Raw genomic sequence first — 20,015 nt, 5'->3', positions numbered from 1 at the left:
TCAAGGTTATATATGGCTTGTTTTCAGTAGTAGGGGGTTTCTAATTAGATAATAAAACAAGTCCTGCGAGCTTTATCACAGTAAACTGACATAAATTCCAACCAACTACTGGTAGCGACCTCACAGTGACAATGGATTAATTCTGTTGTCAGAAGTAAAACTATACACACAATCTAAGTTAAGTGCTTTAATCTACAGTATATGGTAGCAAAATATAAAATGAAACTATTCCTCATTCAGAAAAGCAGGAAACGTCATAACCGATGTGTGGTACTAGTACAAGTCTATTCTTCTGTAGCTAGGCTGGTTCAGGTCCTGAATGTAACCCGCTCAGTGGGTCCCAGGTTCCTAAAGTCGGGTCTTTGTGTGGACCCCCAGTCCACATTCTCTGTTACTCCTCATTCCTGGCAGACTCTAAAAACCAGAAAACAGAATTGAGTCACAGCTGTTTAATTAGGGTATCTTAACATTAGAGACTGAGTTTTTAGAACTTGCAGATTTCACTGATTGAGTGAGTCATCCAGATGGAATGAACATATGTTGTTCTTTGTTTATGAAAATACAGTAGGCGCCCTGAGATGAGGGGTGGCAGGACTAAAGTTGTCCTCATAGAGTTCAGGCAAGCTGGCATTGCTTAGACCTGATGTAAAACCAGCTAACGGCATGATAGCTCTTCATTCTGTTAACGGCAGAGAAGGGTGGGTTTTCTTAAACTGCAGTTCTGACTGCATTGCCTACTTATATAATGTATATTCTTCTTATAACTGCCTTATTCAGCCAGTTCAAGAACCAGTGTCAACAGAAGACTTTGCTTAGTGATGGAGCCTTTATGGACTGAGTTCTCTCAGGCTAAACAAAATGTGCCGTACCTGGAAGAGCCAGCCCATCAGCTGCTTACTGACCGATAAGACCAGTGTGTGTTGAGATATACACTTAGCTTCATTTTCTATAGGAAAATTCATACAAATCATGCTGTAATGAAAGCCCATACAATTTAGCAAAGGAGCTCAGGTGCTGACACATGGGAAGGATTTCAGATAATTCAGGTACAGTATATATTAATGTTTTCCTTGGCAATAATACTTAAATGTATCTGTTTTTTTCCTAGGTCAGAAGGCTTTCGTAAAGTTCCCTACCACTATTACGAGCCAGGAAGAGATGAGTGTGAGGAATACTTTCTGCACGAAAATGCTCCGTATGGAGGCCATAGGTTTATCACAGAAAAGAAAGTATTTGCTGAATGGGCCAAGAGGCACACAATAATATTTACCCACCCCAACTGGACAGTGTCTTGATACTGGTTTTCTTAACTCTCCCTTAACAGCATATTACAAAAATGTCTCCGTTTACAAGAATTTTGCTTACATCTGGCTGGCCTTTCTCAGCATAGGTAACACTAAACTAAAAACTAGAAGACAAAGAGGGTGATGGTTCAGCTGTTAAGCAAGATTAATCATCTGTGGAAGGCAGACACGTTGTTTGTTATTTCTTAGGGTTTTACTCCTCACAACGCACTTTATACTTTAACTGGATTTTACTTCAAGGCAGTAGCAGTTAAAGACAGATGAGATTTCCTATGTACAGGTGTGCACACAGAGAACATGGTGGTCCTTTAAAACTTGTCCATCACCTTAGTTAATTCAAATTAGTATTTTTAGCTCATTTGCGGTACTGCAGCACTAGTTCCATTTGTGGGATTAGTAGAAATTTTCTGCAAAAGAACTATGAGGAAAAGTATAGACCTCCAAGGTGGACGAGTGAGTAAATTTTGAAAAACACATGAATACATTGATACATCTGAGCACCTGCATATGTGGTAAAATCAGAGATGAGCTAAACGTGGTTCTTGAACTGCAGAAAACTCTTGCATGAGAAGATACTGTTTACTTGAGGCTCTCGCTGATCAATTAATAACTTCTGAAGTGCAGCATCATTCCACCCTGGTCAGGCTGCACCGTCTTGGATGACCTGTTCTATACTTTCTGAGGCTGTTGTCCCACAGTTTAGTTCCACAGCATGGCATTTAGCAAAGACTGTGTTTTGCAGCCCATGATAAACCTTTGGCTGTTGTACCAAGCCTGCTGTTAGTACCCAAGCTGGTTAGTGTAAAGTTGTCTTATGAACATTTCCATTTACTTCAAGTGTGCCTTTGCGTTGCTCCAACATCCAGATACCAGTATTTTGACAGTATTTTCCCATCAAAATTTCATCCATCAGCTCTGAGGATTAATTTAAATCCATAAAGCACTTTCCTGATGAAGAATGCTACAGAGCATTTATTTATTCTTAATACAAAACCAACGGTACCTGTCTTTTATTCTTGTCAGTTGGGTATTTGAAGAGAGTGACAGTGTGTCTGCATCTGATGGCGAATTGTTCTGTGAATCCACTTTCCTACCAAGGATAATATGCAATACTGAGTTCTCTCAGCTTGCATTGCTTCATATAGAGTTGAAAGAACTCACCATCTCACAATATTACCTGCACATCAAGAGGCAGCTCAAGAATTTTAAGATATACTCACCTTTAGTTGAAATCTGTATTTCCAAGCTTACTCTTATGGAAGGTTTTCAACTGCAGCAGACTCATTCATAACATGACCATAATTCCACTACACATGTGAGTTTTATTTAAACTGTATTTAAATTAATGCTTTAAGTTTAACATCTGGAATGTCAGATTCAACACTGTAATAGCCAATACTGTGAACACTTGAAAAAAATACGTGTGCAGCAAGACACACAGGGTTTACTCACACTACGTTAATATTAACCAACAAGAAACTTTGTATGCTTTTGTAAATCATGAAAAGGGGAAAGTAAAAAGCTATTTTTACATGTAAGTATTTGTATACTGACTATTTCCTATTGTATATTTGTATATATATGAATCTGTATTTTGTATGTTCATGGCATATATATTCTCCCATCAGCAGCTGCAGTTCTTAGGATGAGGAGGAAATCTCTTCACCTGTGCTCCTCCTCCTGAGCATTGGTTTCTTGTTCCTGTTGGTAGGTGGTGCCAGGGTATCTCTCTTGCCCCTTCTACTGCAAATGCAGCTTTCTGATTTTATGTTTAATATAGCTCAGCTTTCACTGCTTACTGTAGTGCTGTAAGTGCTCATGCTGGTTGTCAGACAAAGACTGGGGCCATGCTTATGATCCCGGATAAATATCTATATTCGAATACACGCTCTGTCCCAGGCTTCTTGTGTGACTTGATGTCTCACCTTCCTCTTCGGAAATGGAGAACAATAATATTTTCCTACTCCCTGTCTCGACTGACTTTCTTGTAAGCTCTTGAGACAGATACTCTCATTTGCAATGTATTTGTATAATGCCTTGCAGAAGAGGTGCCCAGATTGTCTGAAGGCTACAGACAACGCTGTACTATAGAAATAATTTAAAGTGGCTGCTTCTTCTCCCTGGAGTTTAAAATCAATTGTAGGCTAATATAGCATGGGATGAAAACAAGAGGGGGAAGGGTCATGGATGGATGGAGAGTTGCAGTTGCAAAAGACAGTAAACTAGATTTATTGCCATATGCATATGCATCTTTTTGGTTCAGATGGATGGCTGGATAGATGGAAAACTAATAAAAAAAACTGTAATGCAGGATTTGAAGAATGCAGGACATACAGAACTAGGGAGAACGTTCCACACATATTGTACAGGGCAGCCTGGGAAAACCTATAGCTCCCTTGTGGGAAGGGGAGCTGAAAAGGAGAACATCAGTCAAATTGAACTTGTATTTAGAAGGCCTTTGGATTAATAGAAGGTTACTGTGAAAGTGCTGCATATGTCAGTGCAGATGGGCTGGACAGACTTACATCAGAAGTGTCCTCATGGAGCAAAGTCTGGCTCCCCAGCGAGCACAGAATAAGGATTCTGCCCAAGCTGTGTTCACATGCACGGCAGTTTTTAAGCCTGAGAAAGTTTTTTAAGATAATTAAGACTTGCCAAATCGCCATAAATCAGTTGTGAATTATGTGTTTCATACTGAAGCTCCTTGTAGGGTGCGTGCATGCTGTACGAAACAATATCTCATGCTAGCTAAGAAAAATACAGCTCTTAAGAACAGCTAAATGTACAGCAAAACCGAGAACATCATTAGAGTGCAGTTGTCAGAGCAAAGGAGAAGCGTTGCTCTCTGCTTGGATTTGCAGTAGGAGCAGATCCACTTTTAGAAACATTCCAGCAGGCTTCATTCACATGAGAGTAAATGAACATCAGCTCCTTTATTTAAATGAGCCTGTCTTTAGCATAAACTAAACACATATTTGCATGATTTTTATTATATCAGTAAGGAACTGTGACCGCTGTGTTAAAAATGATTCTACAAAGAAATTACTTCCTTGAAATCTCTTAAAAATCAGCACTGTGGTACTGAAGAAAGAATCTCAGTACTTGGCTGGATAGTGAGAGACCTCGATGATTCACCTTCTGAGAGCAGTTAAGACATCAGCTGAAAATCTTTAATTCTTTAAAATAAAGCCTACTAGACTTTACCTGAACGTAATCAGATCCTAATTGCTTATTCATTCAAGTAGTCCTATTTTAATCAACTACTCATGTGTATAAAACAAGCAGGGAGTTTACCTGAGGTTTTCAAAATAGGTATTCACATTGCAGCTAATAGAGGAATACTCACAAGTAATTTGACTTTTTTTTTCTTTTTCCCTGTCAATCAGCTAAATAGTCAGCAAATGTTTTATTTTATAGCTTAGTTATTTTTCTAAAATAGACTTGTGGAACCAAAAAAAAAAAAAAGAAAAGGGGCATTTATTGTTTGGTCTGCTGTAGGCTTGCTTTTAATGAACATTTAAATTTTAATACACTTCACGTATTATTTGCATTACTTTCTGATTTAATTTTTTTCAAGGAAAAGAAGTTTAAATAGGAGCAGATATTTTTCTAGTGGCTAGCTACAAATCCACAGGTAATTAACTGAATAACATAAAAACCTGCCTTTTGTTTTTCTAAACAGACACAGCAGACACGATCCCAGCCTTCTCATTCCTGCTAGGATGCCCAGATCACAGCCCTCTGCTTACACTAAGGCCTCTTCACAAGGAGAAAAAAAGTAGTCCATGTATCCAGCCAAATTCCCTTTCCATCTGGGCTGGGAGGCTCCATCTGCAGACTGCTTGAATCAGTTACATCAGTGAGCGAGAAGGACTGAGGAAGAGTTCTACTTAGGAGCAGATGGTGTCGCAACTTCTAAAAAATGCCCCTAAAGTGCTTTAGGAGAGGAGAACCCATTTATCTCTCCTGGAAATACTTTTCCAAAGTATTCTGTTTCTTCAAAGGTCGAACTATTGTCCTACTCTCTCCAGTAGGAATTACCAGCAGTGGGAAAACATGCCTTTGCAGGAAAAAAAACAGAGGCAAATTCTTTGTTGCTAAAGATTTCTATATAAACAACACCGGGGATGAAGAAGTCAGCCTAACACAACGTAAATTATCTGAAGACTCACTGATTTAGGAATCTCTGAGGACTCAGTTAGGAACTAATGGAAACCACTTTGGCAAGGTCACGAATACAGCGCCCACGCCAGTAAAATCTTTGCACTCCTGGGCGCTAAGGTAAGCAGTGTCTGTCTGAGAAGTACCGTGTGCACACAATGCGTCGCACAGCTAATGGAGAGGAGCCCATCCAGCACTTGGAGGGCTGATGCAGATGGTCTTTATTCACCAGCTCGTGAGCTGGACAGAAGTAGGACCCCACACAAAGGTAGCTGGCAGCAGAGCACAGACGTACAGCCAGAGCACATGTCCAGGTAAGTAAGATTTTAATAAGTAATCACTCATTAATTATAACTGGAGGGTGCCCCTAGTAAGTAAAAAATCAGAAGCACTTTACATACCGATGCTTATATTTTGCTGATATTTTTTTTTGCTACATGTATCTCAAAAATAGCATATAGATATAGTTATGCTGGAGTATTTTTATGATGAACCTTAGGGTACCCACCAGAGTGAAACTGTGTTAGTGCCAAAGGATCACACTGGAGCTGTCTGTGGTCATTTTGATGTACTGCGTACAACAGAGAGTCATGTATTTACCAAAAAAGGACTGTCTTTCCTGACTAGGCATAGTTCTTTTGAGGAGAAAGTGTTTGATTTTCAGCAGATGTGTCTCATTCTGTTCCTTCTTTCCTGAGAGGATGCAGAGGAGTGTGACTTCACCATGGGGGAGTGAAGAATGATATGGTAAATAGCCAACCACCAGATTCATATCTATTTTTCTGGCTATTGCTGTGACGTATAGCTAATGACAGAGAGAAAAGCAAGCTGCTTGTAAACTTTGTATTGTGTAATCTACAGAATTCTCATGTGTGTGTGTTCTGGATTGGAGTCTCCTAGGCAAACCCTCCAGAAAGGGGCTGAAGGAGAAAGACAGGGTCTCTCCCCATTGAAGGGCAGGGCTTCTGTGGAAGCCATCATCATCAGAATGGCATCCCTGGGCCTGCTCCCACCCATTGCCAGCCCCGTCGGACAGCACACATCCTCCAGCTGACCTACGCAGCCTGTGAGCTGCCCAAAGTCTGTCCCGTCCTCCCCTTGTGTGGGGCCAGGGGAGCGGTGGTGCTGACCTAGGGGTGAGGAGTGGTGGGTGTCAGCACAGGGACAGTCCCTCGAATCAGCAGCATGGTCTCACCTCAGGTGTTGAACTCCGTGTCTTGGAATGCGGCGGGAAATACTTCACTGGGTTTTGTTATTGTTTGTAAGACTGACTCACGAAGAGTGACCATTGTATGGGTGTCTTAAAGAGCTGATGTTGCGTCTTTTTTGCATTGCTCGCTGCTATTTCTGAGAATTCCTCAAGATATGCAGCTGTCAGCATCTGCCACTGCTGTTCTGATTTATGGGCCATAAAGAGACTGTAAACTTGAACTAATGCATGTTCTTACCATGTATTATGCATGATAGCATGTTACACGTTTTATTCTCGCACTATAATAAATAATGTAAGTTGTGTGTAAACTTAGTTTCAGCAACAGAAGTAGTGCTTTTTCTTCTCTCATATCATGTGTTACTCAGAGCACTTTGCTGGAGCTCTCTAAGTGCCATTAGCAGCTGGCAGCAAATCAATCGTTGAAACCAGTCCAGAAATATTTATTACATTTGACATTTTTCACTGGAATATCAGAAAAAGTTGAACTTCCTTTGGTGAATCTGCTCCAGTGCTCAGAGTCACAATTCTGTGTTCTTAGGAAATTCCACGTCTGAGTGTAACATCGGGAATGACTTTATTGACATGGATAGTGTCAAGATGTTGACAGGGCAACAATCACAAATCTTTGACGTTTATGGGAGTGTCTTTTTAATGGGAAGTGTACACGGAGTAAACGGGCTAAGATGCCTGTAGGTTTTTCATATTGTTGCTGCTGAAAGTCGTCTTTCTGGGGATGACTGGAGAAATAGAGAAATGGTGTGCTCACTGCTCTTTTGGCTGTTCGTCTGTCCCATCCTCATACACAGACACACATCTGCAGGCACAAAAAGAGAGTATAGGGAAAGACTTTTTTTCCAGGTAGTGGCACGTAAGAATAAATAAGATTAATCTCTTACACAGTAACTATAGGTTGTAGTACTCATTGACTCATGTTTATTCTGTATATTTCCAAAGCCTATATCTGCACGGGCAAGGAATTAGCTCAGCTGGATCAGATCTGTATCCTGAAACAGCTGGTGCTAAGGTCCTGATGTCCACACCATGCACGGTCTCTAGTTTGGTCCCATGGGATGGAGGCCACTAGTGACTGGATCACAACTTTTAGTTTCACCCAAAAGGAATCTAGTTCACATCCTCAGGACCTCTCCACTGTGAGAACTAAAGCTTCTTAAATGAGAGCGCTATACTGGACTGTCCCACAGGAAGGTGAAATTCCTCTTAACTCATCTTTTGGCTAAATAGAAGCCTTTTGTTATTTCCCCAACACCCTTCCCCTCAGGCTTCACGTGGGTATGTTTTTTTGCATTGGTATTTTTCTCTCAAATCTAAGATCTGATTTCTCCTGTCAGGTCATGGTAACCAAGGTTTTCCTTCTCCTTCTAAGGTTAACATCCAAATGTGCTCCATAAATCAGGAATGCGGTATAGGACAGAGTAATCCAGCATGGAAAGTGCTTAGTTTGATGAAGAGTTAACTGCGATTCCACTCATGGCTGTGATTTTATCATGACCATGCTGGATGCTTGCTAATGCATGCATTATTTTTATATACTGCATCACACATAAAAATTCCCTTCATCATTTTCCCAGGGTATTTTTGGTTTTGTGGCCTTCCAGTTGTGTCTGTATATGTGTGCATATGTGCATGTGTGTACAGTATACAAATGTTCTGTTCTTAGACAGTTGCTACTATATGCTGCTAACATAAACTTACGTAGAAAGTTCATGTTAGACTATTTATTACATGCTTTCTTTGGTTACCTTTTTGTAACGCTGACAACTGTATTCATAGTAGATATCACTGTAGACTTAGAAAACTTTCATACTATTTCTACTTATTTTAGATGTTCTGCCGTGTGTTTTCTTGCTATACGCTACTTAGGTTTTGCTCCCATTTGGAGAGCGTGCTTCTATGTACTTGCAAAATTGTGCCTGGGTTATTTTAAAATGTGAATAAATGTATACAGTTTTCCAGTTGTCTGACATAATTTATACATTATTTTGTGCTAAACGCTTACTCTTTTTTATGTATATGCTACTATAACAATACTTGACAGTTCACCGAAGTCAAAGGAACTAGAAACTGTTCTAGAAAGCATTATAATCTGCTGCACACAAACATGAACCTGTGTTTACATCATTTCTTAATTGACTTTCAGCCACAAAGCCTACACTTAGAAGAACAATTCATGTGTTTATTTCCGCGTGTTGAAACACAGAAATGCAGGAATTTGTAGGAAAGGTACGCTGGCTCCTATCCATATGGGGTACGTCCTTCAAGTGTGCTCTCGGAATTCAAGTCGCTGAAACCCCTGGGAGCAGACGTTCAGCACACGCTTGAGCGAGCTGAGTAAGACTTGTAAGAGGGGCTGTGGGAGAGATCACGTTTCATGAAAAGGTGCGAACTTGCAGCTACAGCGTTGACAAGGGTACGAGGAGGAGCTACCTAACTTCTCTTCCATCATGCAGTGGACCTCATGGCGCTAAGAGGAAAGCTGGATCTCCTCCAGCCTCTAACTAGCTTCTCATTTTCCTGTTTCATAGCCCTGCTAAGAACGTGATTAAAAAGCAACAGGCTTCGACGTGTAAATTTTAGCTTGATCTGTATGTGCTGAATTAAACACATATAGACTAACTGGGTTCATGAAAGGGCTGGAGAGTCCAGGTGTGTTTGTCAACACTGGCATATATAATGCAGCAAATGTTACCATCTAATTTTGGGCCAGATTGTGGAACTCAGGCGCTCGTGGCACAGGAATTTGTTTCCTTTGCAAACCGGGCTATTTTGTCATCCCCTGCAAAGAGTCGAAGGAAACTAAATAAAGGGAAGAAATGCCATTCACACACTCAGCTTTGAGGGTCCTTCAAATCTGATATGCTGCCAAGAGGCTTGTTAAGAATTTGTGTGTTATTTTTTCAGACATACTCTCTGAATATACCGTAATGTTCCCTTCAGAACCATTACAGCGTGAGCTGTGAATGCATACTAATAGCATGATGTAATATGGATCATTTCATCCTTTTTCCATGCAGGACAGTTGGGTTTGTATATAACTCTTGAAGCACATTCATACTTAGCAGTAGCGGCATGGGATGTGAATATGAATGTATTTATTTGTCATAGAACCAGATAGCCAGGTAAAAAGAAATAGTTTAATTATTGAGTTATCCCCCTTGGACCTTTTCAAGCCCTTATAGGATAGCCAGCCTGTTCCCCTGAATTTTTTGTTGCTGTGGCTTTACATTTCCATCTTGTCAAATAGTGTCAATGATTTTTTCTTTTTATTACTAATTTCTCCCTTAATGACTGAGTCTTCTGCAAACCTTTGGGTTTTCCTCCAAATTGTTGATAACAGTTTTAACTGGAGTGTGCCCGGGAAGCCATCCCAGCAGAATACCTGATCTGTGATCATTCCCCATTTAAATTCACATCTTGAAATGTCAGTTAACCAGTTTTTGATTCATTTAATGTGCGACACGTCAGTTTTGTATTATTATGGTTTCTTAACTCAAATGTCATGAATACCACATCAAATGTCATATAGAATCAAAGTATATTAACAGTGTTGTGTTTTGCTTGTAGTCACAATTGGAAAAAAAGCCAGCAAATGTGTTTGACAGTATCTGTTTTCCATATTGCACTCAGATTGGCATTTACCATATTTCTCCTCTTTAATTAGTTAGTAATTGAGTCCCATGTCAGCTATTCCATTACTTTGCTCCAGATCAATTTCAGACTGACAGGACTGTAATTATCTAGGTCATTAAGTTTATCCTTCTTAAATATTAACACAACATAAGTTTTCTTCCAGCTTTCTGGAACTTTCCCAATTGTTCCAAGAATTAGCAAAAAGCAGTAATAACAATAGAGATTCCTCTGTCAGCTCTTTAACAACTCTTGGGTGAAAGTTATCGGAATTTCTCTATGCAAATATTTCGTACTTCAGTAGCTTCCACTTAATGGTTTTTGTCTGAGGAGTTTCGTTGCCTGGTAGTTCATCATCCTCATAAAGCATCACCAGTTGTGTGTCTTTTCCTTAAATACCAAACACAAATACTTATTGAACACTTCTTTTTGTCTTCATTACTCTTAACAAATTTCCACTTCGACCTGATGAAGAACTGGTACCATTGTCAGGATTGCTAATGTATTTGAAAAATATTGTCCTTAATTCTCTGGACATAAATTTCTCCTTACTGCTTGGCTACATTTATTGGAGGAATTATTTATGTAATTCCTTACTTCTACTCTATATTCAGTGTTATCAACTTTCTTTATTTCAGTGAGTCATACTTATGTAGAGGCTTTCATTAACCCTTTCAGCTAGATTTTTTTAAACACGTACAGCTTGCTTTCCTAATTTTTGCAGCTATTAGGTAAAATATTTGTATTTTCCAGTTATTGATAAGTTCTCTCTCCTAGCTGATTCTCCTTTACAATAATTTCCAGTTTGGTAAAAAGACTGACTGCACCATCCATATTACTGTTTGGGCTTCCTTTTCTTTATGCCCATAAAGAGCAATCAAGCATCATAGCCACTAATATTTAGTTCTCTTATCAAGTCCTCTGATCTCTTTTCATTATTTGTGAGATGAGATCTCACATAGAATTCTCATTTGGGGAGAGTTTCCCTTTTTGTTTTAAGAAATGTTCATACATAATGTTCAAAAATACTGCAGAGGTTTTAGTACCAGCATCATGAAACTTTAAGCATATGTCAGGCAGATTGAAATCTCAGATGATAGCGCAGCTTTTTTTGCTCCTGCACATTACAGAAGGTGCAAAGGCATCCAGTCATCCTGCTCTCTTCTATGATTTGGTGATTTGCAGACAGCAGCTACTATCCCATCTAGTGTTTTATCTGTTAGAGTATTGATCCATTGCATTCAAGATAATCGTTCTGAGCTGCCAGTGTCCTGAAAACAGACTGTCTTTTTGACTGTTGAGTTCCACCCTTCTTTCCCTTCTCTCTACTTGATCTTTCCAAAATAGGTTATGATCATTTATTTTAATGTTTCGGTTATGTAGTTCTTCCCAGACAGTGTCAGTAATATCAGCTACGCTTAATTCATAAAGAGACAATTCTGATTCCTTTTTACCCAGATTCATTTGGACTACTACTTCTACATCCTTGATTAATTTTGGTTTTGACATCTTGACTTCATGCTGGATAAAGACTCGTGTGGCGTTTGGTTTGTTTTTTCATCAGTTTCTCTTGTAGCACTCTTCTTCAGCCTCTTCCCTAGCAGGCTGTTTGTCCTTCTGCTGAACGGGAGACCACCCAAACTGTGCCGTCCATTCATCTGCATCGAAAGACAGATGCTGAATGCTCAGAATCCTTTTTTCCTGTCTTCCTTCATTCAAGGCATTCTTCTCCTTCAGCAATACACAGCGTTCCCTGAACTTGCCTATGAAGCAGAGTCACTGAAGCTGCATGTGTAATCACTGATGATCTTTGCTCTCAGACACTGGACAACTGTTCAATCTTAAAGACACACCTTGGGTCCAGGAACACTGTGCTGTTGTCTACCTTTTCTTTGCAAAACAGTCTTTCCAATCACCTTTGTATCTCCAGCCTTTATCCTAGGTTGGTTTGGCTACACATGATACCTCACCGTCACACTTCTGCCTCTGGAGGATTCTGGAATTTGGGCAGGGGTGAGTGGGAGATGGGGGAAAGCCATCTGTTTTCAAATGAAAATGCAGGCTCTTCAAACATTATCTGCTTGGGCCCTTCTGTTTATCATTGCAGAGAGAAACCAGGATAGTCCCTGGGCTAGCAGCTCCCGTCTCTCCTCTGGGTCGGCAGAATTCGCAAACTGCAGTCTAGGTTCTGTCAAAAAATGAAACAGATTAAGAACAGCCTTGTTTTGTCAGAAGATTGATCAAAATCTGCATCTTTCTGTGGGAGATTTAAATGACAACGAACTAGCATTTTTCACTAGAAAAAGCAAAACATTCTACCAGAGAATTTCTGATTAACTCTTCTCCTGTCCAGGGGAGAACTCTCTAAGTTAATTGTCTTTGACAGGTGAGGTCTGTCCTCATCTTGGCACAGGAGATAAGGTGCTAGTTACAATACATCTGGGTAGACTTGCACAGCTTTTTAATTACAACAAAAGCAATTATCACAAATGTCTTGTAAACTGAGTGGCAACAGTGTTTGGATTGCAGCTGCCTGGCTGTGGCGTTTGATGACTTACCTGTTTAATAGATACGATGAAACTTTATCCTGCATTCTGTGACCACCTTTGCATTTAGCCTGTTCTTATAGTGCCTAAAGCACTGCTTCTCAGGCCTTGAAATAACGCTAATCAAATCCATTTGGTTTCATGCTGCCTTTTTTTGTCAGCACGACGGAGAAGACGTTCAGCTCGGTTTTTGACACACTGCAAGTTGTATCACTTCATCACCTTAGTGACTTGAATGATGAAAGACACTTGATGTATGGTGATGTCACCTAGCAAAAACTCTGATTGCTTCCTTGTCCTGTGTATTAGTTCTGCACAAGTAGGAAGAGAACTATGCAAATGTGTCCCCTGAATATACTGTACAGAAACCAAAAATCCTCCAGCACCTAACTTTGCAGGGTATGTCCACATGGTACAGAACAAGCCCATGCCACGCAGAGATACTCTTGCTGGCTCTGGATGAACATGTCTTCACACAAATAATACACCATTTGTTACATGTTTGCAAGGGAAAAAAATAAAGATTTAAATTTGGACAGAGCACAGCCTCTCAGCACTTCTTAAATACTAATTTTCTATGGCCTGTGCCATGAACAAGAAGTTGAGTTACTTGGAAATGTGAGTCACTTTTGGTTGGTATTGTGTTGATTAATTCACACACACATAAGCACACACAGACAAAATGACATGGTAAAAATCTCATGCACTAAAACATCATAGATCAATTTACTGCCATGTATTTTTTTTCTGAAAGTGGGAGGAAGGAAGGAAAGGAGGAAGGAAAGGAGGAAGGAAGGAAGGATGGAAGGAAGGAAGGAAGGAAGGAAGGAAGGAAGGAAGGAAGGAAGGAAGGAAGGAAGGAAGGAAGGAAGGAAGGAAGGAAGGAAGGAAGGAAGGAAGGAAGGAAGGATTTTTCACTTGTGTCAAGGGTTAAGATTTCGGGGTGACAATCAAACCCTGGCAGATGTATTGTTAACCTCCTCTCCCCCCCACTTCCCCCTTTTGCTCCTCCCTCTCCCCCCTTCCCACTCAGCACAGGCGATCGGGAGGGAAAGAAGGACAGAGAGAAGAGAGTTGGAAAAATTAAAGATGTTTTACTAATGCTACCAATAGGAATAGAGAAAATAATACAAAATATACAAAACCAATCTTGAAAGTCTCAGCAACTGCAGAGCCAGCACCCAAAGTCCTGGACTGGACTCTGCAGCCAACCAGAGCTGGATTCAGTCTCTCACTGGGCCTCAGTTCACAGGGACGACCAGCAAGGTCCTCTCCTAATGTTGACCATGAGGAAAAGGGACAAAAAAGGGATGAGATCCTCGTGATCTCCCACTTTTATATGAAGTATTCACGTGAATGGAATGCTATACACAGTTGGTCAGTTTCTTGGACACCTGTTTCTCGTTGTCCCTCTCACGAGATGTCCATCCATGCTTATCAATAACTTTCGCATTCCATTGCTATATTTACCAAAACATGGATCTGGTTCTCCAGGAAAATGCAGCTAATATGAAGCTTTAGCTGACAGGCAAATTCACTAAAAGAGAAACTTGTTTTTTAACAATAGCAGGAGAACTTGCACAACTAGCTGAAAGCTCTGTAGAGTAGGCAGCTTGAGTTCATCAAGTGATCGTGGAGGCAATTACTATGAACACCCTAATGATTTTATTTTTTGTTATTTCTTCGTGCTATCTTGAAAAAATAATTCCATCAGTACCTCAAAGATTCTTCCCGAAAACCAGTATGAAGCAGACTGACAAAGTTTCTGAAAGTGGTTTTGATTACATGAAAGGAAGCAGTGGGAATTTAAGAAAAGCAGAAAAAAGAGTGAATATTTAAGCTAATGACATTTAGCCATAACATCCCAGTGATTTATGTGCCACACTTCACATTGGCATCAATGGGAGCACCTGCTTAAAGCTTAGTACAGGGTTTGAGCTTCACATCTGCAAATGGCTATAAAGCACAGGAAAAAAGAGGTCAGTCCTGGTGCTGAAGCCTTTGTTTTATCTTTCATGATACTTGAAATGGCAACCAGCCTTAGTGACAGTCAAGCAAGTGTCAGGATTCACTTTTTACAGAAAAAAGAAGGACCAGGGAGTCAAACTGTATCATTTTTCTCAAGGGCAGCTTTGTATTCCTTGGGAATTTTCAAATGTAGAAAGTGCCATGTTAATTTGAGTGCATCGGTAGTGAATGGGACAATTTAATAGCACCTTCCGCTCTCAAGTATTTCTTTCCTTGAATAGATCATTAGACAGCAAGGGCTGAGAACACAAACCTTGAATCATGAAAGCATGTGTACATGCTGAAGAGGCATTACAATGAATTATGAGCACTGGTAATAGTTTAGGAGCCAAAGGGCTGGCGACCTTTGCTTTTAAAAACATGCTTTAAATGTTATCATTCTGCAGCAGTGTTTTCTCAACTCTTTATCTTCTAAATGCTTTTGGACACACAGACCATGGGATTAATTATATACTGCAAGCAACAATTCATGAATATTTAACACACTCATTTATACTTAATGAATAAATTTGCATTTTGACAGTGTTATTTAATGTGGTTTAAGGAAATACTGCTCATTACCTTTCAATTTTGTAGATTAGGAGAATGTAATTGGAATTATAAGGTAGGAGAGAGGCTGCACGATTTCCATGCGATTGTTTGCACAGTTTATTTCACACGTTTTTTGATCAGAACAGCTCTGTCATTTGGGGGGAAGTTTCTACCTGTCTCAGTTACTTCATCCTGGTGTCAGAGATGAAGCTGAAGGGTGGAGGTGTGATGCAGCTTTTTGGGCGGGCTGTTCACCACCTGACACAGAGCTACGGCTTTCATTGGACAAGAGGGGTGTCACTCTCCAAGGAAGGCAAAGGATTGGCTGTCTGTTGCCAGCCTCTCGCTGAGGGAAGCAGCTCTGGAGAGCTGGCAGGTCTCCCAGCGGAGGGGTCGAGGTTCGATCGCAGGGTAACAATAAAACCCCCTCCCTCTCCCCCCTTCCCACTCAGGACAGGCGACTGGGAGGGAAAGAAGGACAGAGAGAAGAGAGTTGGAAAGTTAAAAATGTTTTACTAATGCTACTGATAAAAATAGAGAAAGTAATACAAAATATACAAAACCAACCCTGAAAGTACCGGCAACTGCAGAGCCAGCACCCAAAGTCCTAGGCTGGAGCTGGATTCAGTCTGTCACTAGGCCTCAGTTCGCAGGGACGACTCACAAGATCCTCTCCTAATGTCGGCCGTAAGGAAAAAGGACAAGATCCTCGTGGTCTCCCACTTTCATCTGAAGTCTGATGTGAATGGGATGTTATACTTGGTCAGTTTTTGGTCACCGGTTTCTCGTTGCCCCTCTCACAAGATGTGCATCCATCCTTATCAATGACCTCGCATTCCATTGCTATGTTTACCAAAACATGTATCTGGTTCTCCAGGAGAATGCAGCTAATATGAAGCTTTAGCTGACAGGCAAATTCACTAAAAGAGAAACTTGTTTTTAACAAAACCAGGACAGGAGGGCAGTGGCAGCTCTGACCCAGCTCTGGCAGCCGACATGGGCCAGGCAGTGCCCAGGACCTGCTGGGGGTGCATTTACATCCCACCAGGAATTGCTCGGGAGAGTTCTAACCAGCCATCTCCACCCTGGAGCTCTGTGTGTGCGGAGCAGCTGTAGCCAACAGGCTGCCCCGTTGCCCTGGGAGAGCTTTCCTGGCCTGGGCTTGGCTGGGAAGCATGGTGCCGGCGACATGGCGCCCTTGGAAAGCTCGTTCTTCAAACTGAAGTGCTGAAGCGCTGCCATCTCTGCTGAGCATCTCCCAGCAGCAGGCGCTAGAATTTTCCAGGGCGTGCTGTCCAGCCTGCCCAGGCTCGCTGCTGCACAGCTCTGAGCTCCTGAAGGCGCCATATTTCACAAGATTTCAGGATTTGGACATGGTTCATATGAGAATGCTCTTTGAAAAGGAATAAAAAAAAAAGTGCAGTTCACCTTGCAGAATAAACTCAGAAGTGATCTGTGCAATTTCAGCAAGTTGGAAGCGAGAAAAAGGTACAAAAATTCTCTTCTTTTTGCGTTCCTGATTTTTAAGACCATATTGCGATTTTCATAAAGGGGAAGCAGTGGTGAAGAGGAACAATTTGGTGCTTTTTTCTGTCAGCAGTACTGACAGGAAAACTCTGTTCCATTTGAATTTCCAGGATGTTGGGGGTTTTTTTGCTGATTTTAATAAGACTAAATACTCAATCTCTGTACTTTGGTATCTTTGCCTTTTAAGAATGTATTTAAGCAGCCCAAATATTTCCTTACAGCTAGAGATACTTTACAGATTTCCTAGATAGTAGAAGTGAAAAAGTCTAAAATAGTCAGATGTAAGATATAATTGCCCAAGACTTGATGGTCTTGAATATTTCTGTACCTGTGTAGCAATGTGCACAAAAAAAATATATATCCCACAGGTTTCTGGTATTTAATACCAAGGGTTGATTTTATACAACAGGTTTTTAAAATTGCTTACAATTTGCTTCTTTAACAAAGTCTATGCATTGTTTCTATTTGTCATTTTGAAGTGCCGTATGGTGGCAGATACTAATCCACAATCTGTTGCCATAGTTCTCTCTGATCGCTCTTGAAAACAACATAATTACCCAAATGAGGACTTGACCTTTCATTCAGTTTTAATGGACTGTTTTCTGAGCACATTTCTAATCACAAAGAATTGCATGAGAAGTTGTCAAAGTTGGCTACATATATCTTGTCTGGGAAGGGAAATATCTTCAGGCCAGGATCAGGCTATACACCGTCTGCTCAGCACCCAGAGTAACGATGTCTTGATTCTCACAGGGAATTCTGGAAATAACTTCTATGTTAAGCAAAACAAAGATTTGAAATGTAAAAACTGTGTTGAGATCCTTCTCTTCTGGCGAACAATGCATAAGCAAAGCTGGCCTGTCTTTGACATTCTCCTCGTCCTGCGGGAATATTCCCACACAATATTAATACGGGTGGATATCCCAAAGCTCGGATCTATATTTTGGTGTTTCTCTCCCTTAGATTTTTTTAAGGCTTGAAATCTTAGATACTGTTTTGATTGCATCTAGCAAGCTAAGAGTCTTATGATTTGCACTCACATTTCAAAAGTGTCCTCAGTGGTGTTACAACACTGTACATCACCATATCAAGAATTCTGTTTCATTCTGTCAGTGACTTAATGTATTTCTGTTTCTAATACACCAAAAGAAACCAAGCTCCTGGTGGAATGGATGGGGTAAATCTAGGTGGATTCCCTGTACACTGTCACCTCTTTAATTCATATAAAATGCAGAAGATCTGTAAGGGGCAGAAAAGGTGTGGACAGGCATCAGTTGTTTCCCAGAGAAGAGGTGCAGGCGTTTTGTGTGTCTGCAGTTAGCGCTGACGGGCTGTGTCACAGATGCTGCAAAGGACAGCTGCAAAACTGTCCGTTCCTCCTGATGGGGAAGAGCGTTTTTAGCACTGCTTAAGAGTTTTTGTTCCTGTATTGCTCACGGAAATGGTTTATAATGTTCATAATCTGTAAACCAAAGAAACTAATGTTCATTCTTTTGAGTAAATTTTTTTACACATGTATTACGCTTTTGATCTGAAATTTGATAGCCTCCCTGTTTCTTTCCTCAAAACAGTTTTCTGTCTGGAAAACAAAATAGATCTGGGCTTAGCATACTGCCTTAGCTATTCTGTTGGTAGCAGCAAATCCTAAAATATCTGAGAACGGCAGGATTGAGCCCTTAGTATATTTCCCAAGATATTTGTTGCTGAAAACATGTGTTGCTTGCCTCCATTTTGATAAGGCATTGAAAGCAATAGAAGTCCTATCTTTAAAACTTTTCCCACTGGGAAATCTTGAATTTGTGAATATGGTGATGGATTATATGCATCACAAAACAAAAACGCATAATTGAACAGCAGCAACTGTCTGAAAATAATTTACTGTTTCGAACAGTTGAAGGTCCCAGTATGACAAGTCACTAAGCATTTAAACTCTCTCCCTTTGATCAGTCTACATAATAACGAGATAAAATGTATTAGCTATGAAGACATGAAAGAAGCAGGTTAATTCCTCCATGCCACACCTTTGAGTATGCCTAGAGTCATGTTTCATAGCAGCACCACCAACACGGGCACAACAGACAGCAGAATCAATGGTATCAGGCTCCTCTATGAATTGCTGAACACAGCTGCTGCTTTTTTTTTTTCCCCAACAGTAAAGTTTAAAACTTCAGGAACTGAAAAGATACTTTGGAATAGACTGAGCTTGTTTTTTACTTTGGTCATCCAAATTTGCTTGCTTAATTTAACTCAATATTTTGCCTGAAAATGCATGTGAACTGGCAGATGAACAAATAAGCAGTCTATAACTTTTCTCAATTTTTGTTCCAGATCTATCGAATTCTATTGAACAAATTTCCAAAATCGTATTCTGATACCTGAGAAATTCATAGAATATGTTTGCTTTGCATTTTCCAGAGCACTGGTATCCGTGACCAAGTTATACAAAATCAGAACTTTCTTAACTTGTAACGTAGAAAGAATAGTTAACGTCAAACTCGTTTGCTATAGGAATCAAGCCTGGGTGCAATATGTAATTAAACTAAGAGCCAGCCATGTTTCTTCTGTGGGCAAAGCAAGGTAACTTTTCTGAGACACAGAAGTCACCCTCATTTATTATATATTCTGTGCCAAGGATCTTTAAGCCCCATGGAAATTTTCCTCTCCAGAGCATTCTCCCTTCTGCTACTGTATTTCCTCTTAACAAGATATTGCTCTCATGCTATTACTGTTAATGAGAGTACTAAAATCTCTTAATAAGAAAATGTTTTAATTAATAAGGACATTGCCATTGCTGTTCAGGATCAGCCTGATTCCATATGCAGAGATTTCTATGGACAGATTTATAAATGCCTTTATTAGGCATGGGTAAGGGTCCTCTGTAAGCCCTGTACCTTCAGGGAACAGCATGAACACTGTAGTCAGGTTATTTGGAAAGATAGCACAGTAAAAATTTTTCCAGTAAATTCTGTATATTATCTCAACCTAAAAATGTTGACACCTGAACAGAGCGAGTGCTGATACACTCATTTATAGTGAATTATTAATAACTAGAGTTGCCTA

At 40.3% G+C, this 20,015-nt stretch overlaps 1 protein-coding gene across 7 annotated transcripts in view; it reads left to right on the top strand.

Annotated features, from left to right (window-relative positions):
* ST6GALNAC3 (ST6 N-acetylgalactosaminide alpha-2,6-sialyltransferase 3) overlaps window positions 1-8,665 on the top strand; it is a 249,812-nt gene extending 241,147 nt beyond the window's left edge. For 2 of the 7 annotated variants that reach the window (XM_071810561.1, XM_065842273.2), the window contains one exon: window positions 1,109-8,665. In XM_071810561.1, coding sequence (XP_071666662.1) covers window positions 1,109-1,295 — 187 coding nt within the window. In that variant the 3' untranslated portion in view covers window positions 1,296-8,665. The remainder of the gene's footprint in view (window positions 1-1,108) is intronic. The other 5 variants (XR_011739815.1, XR_011739814.1, XR_011739811.1 and 2 more) reach the window with 5 other exon arrangements.
* The last annotated feature ends 11,350 nt before the right edge of the window (window positions 8,666-20,015 follow it).

This window comes from Patagioenas fasciata, chromosome 6 (genome assembly GCF_037038585.1).
Source record: "Patagioenas fasciata isolate bPatFas1 chromosome 6, bPatFas1.hap1, whole genome shotgun sequence".
NCBI classification, from domain to species: domain Eukaryota; kingdom Metazoa; phylum Chordata; class Aves; order Columbiformes; family Columbidae; genus Patagioenas; species Patagioenas fasciata.
The sequence above is the reverse complement of the archived record's forward strand: the minus strand, read 5'-3'. Positions and strand labels throughout refer to the sequence as shown.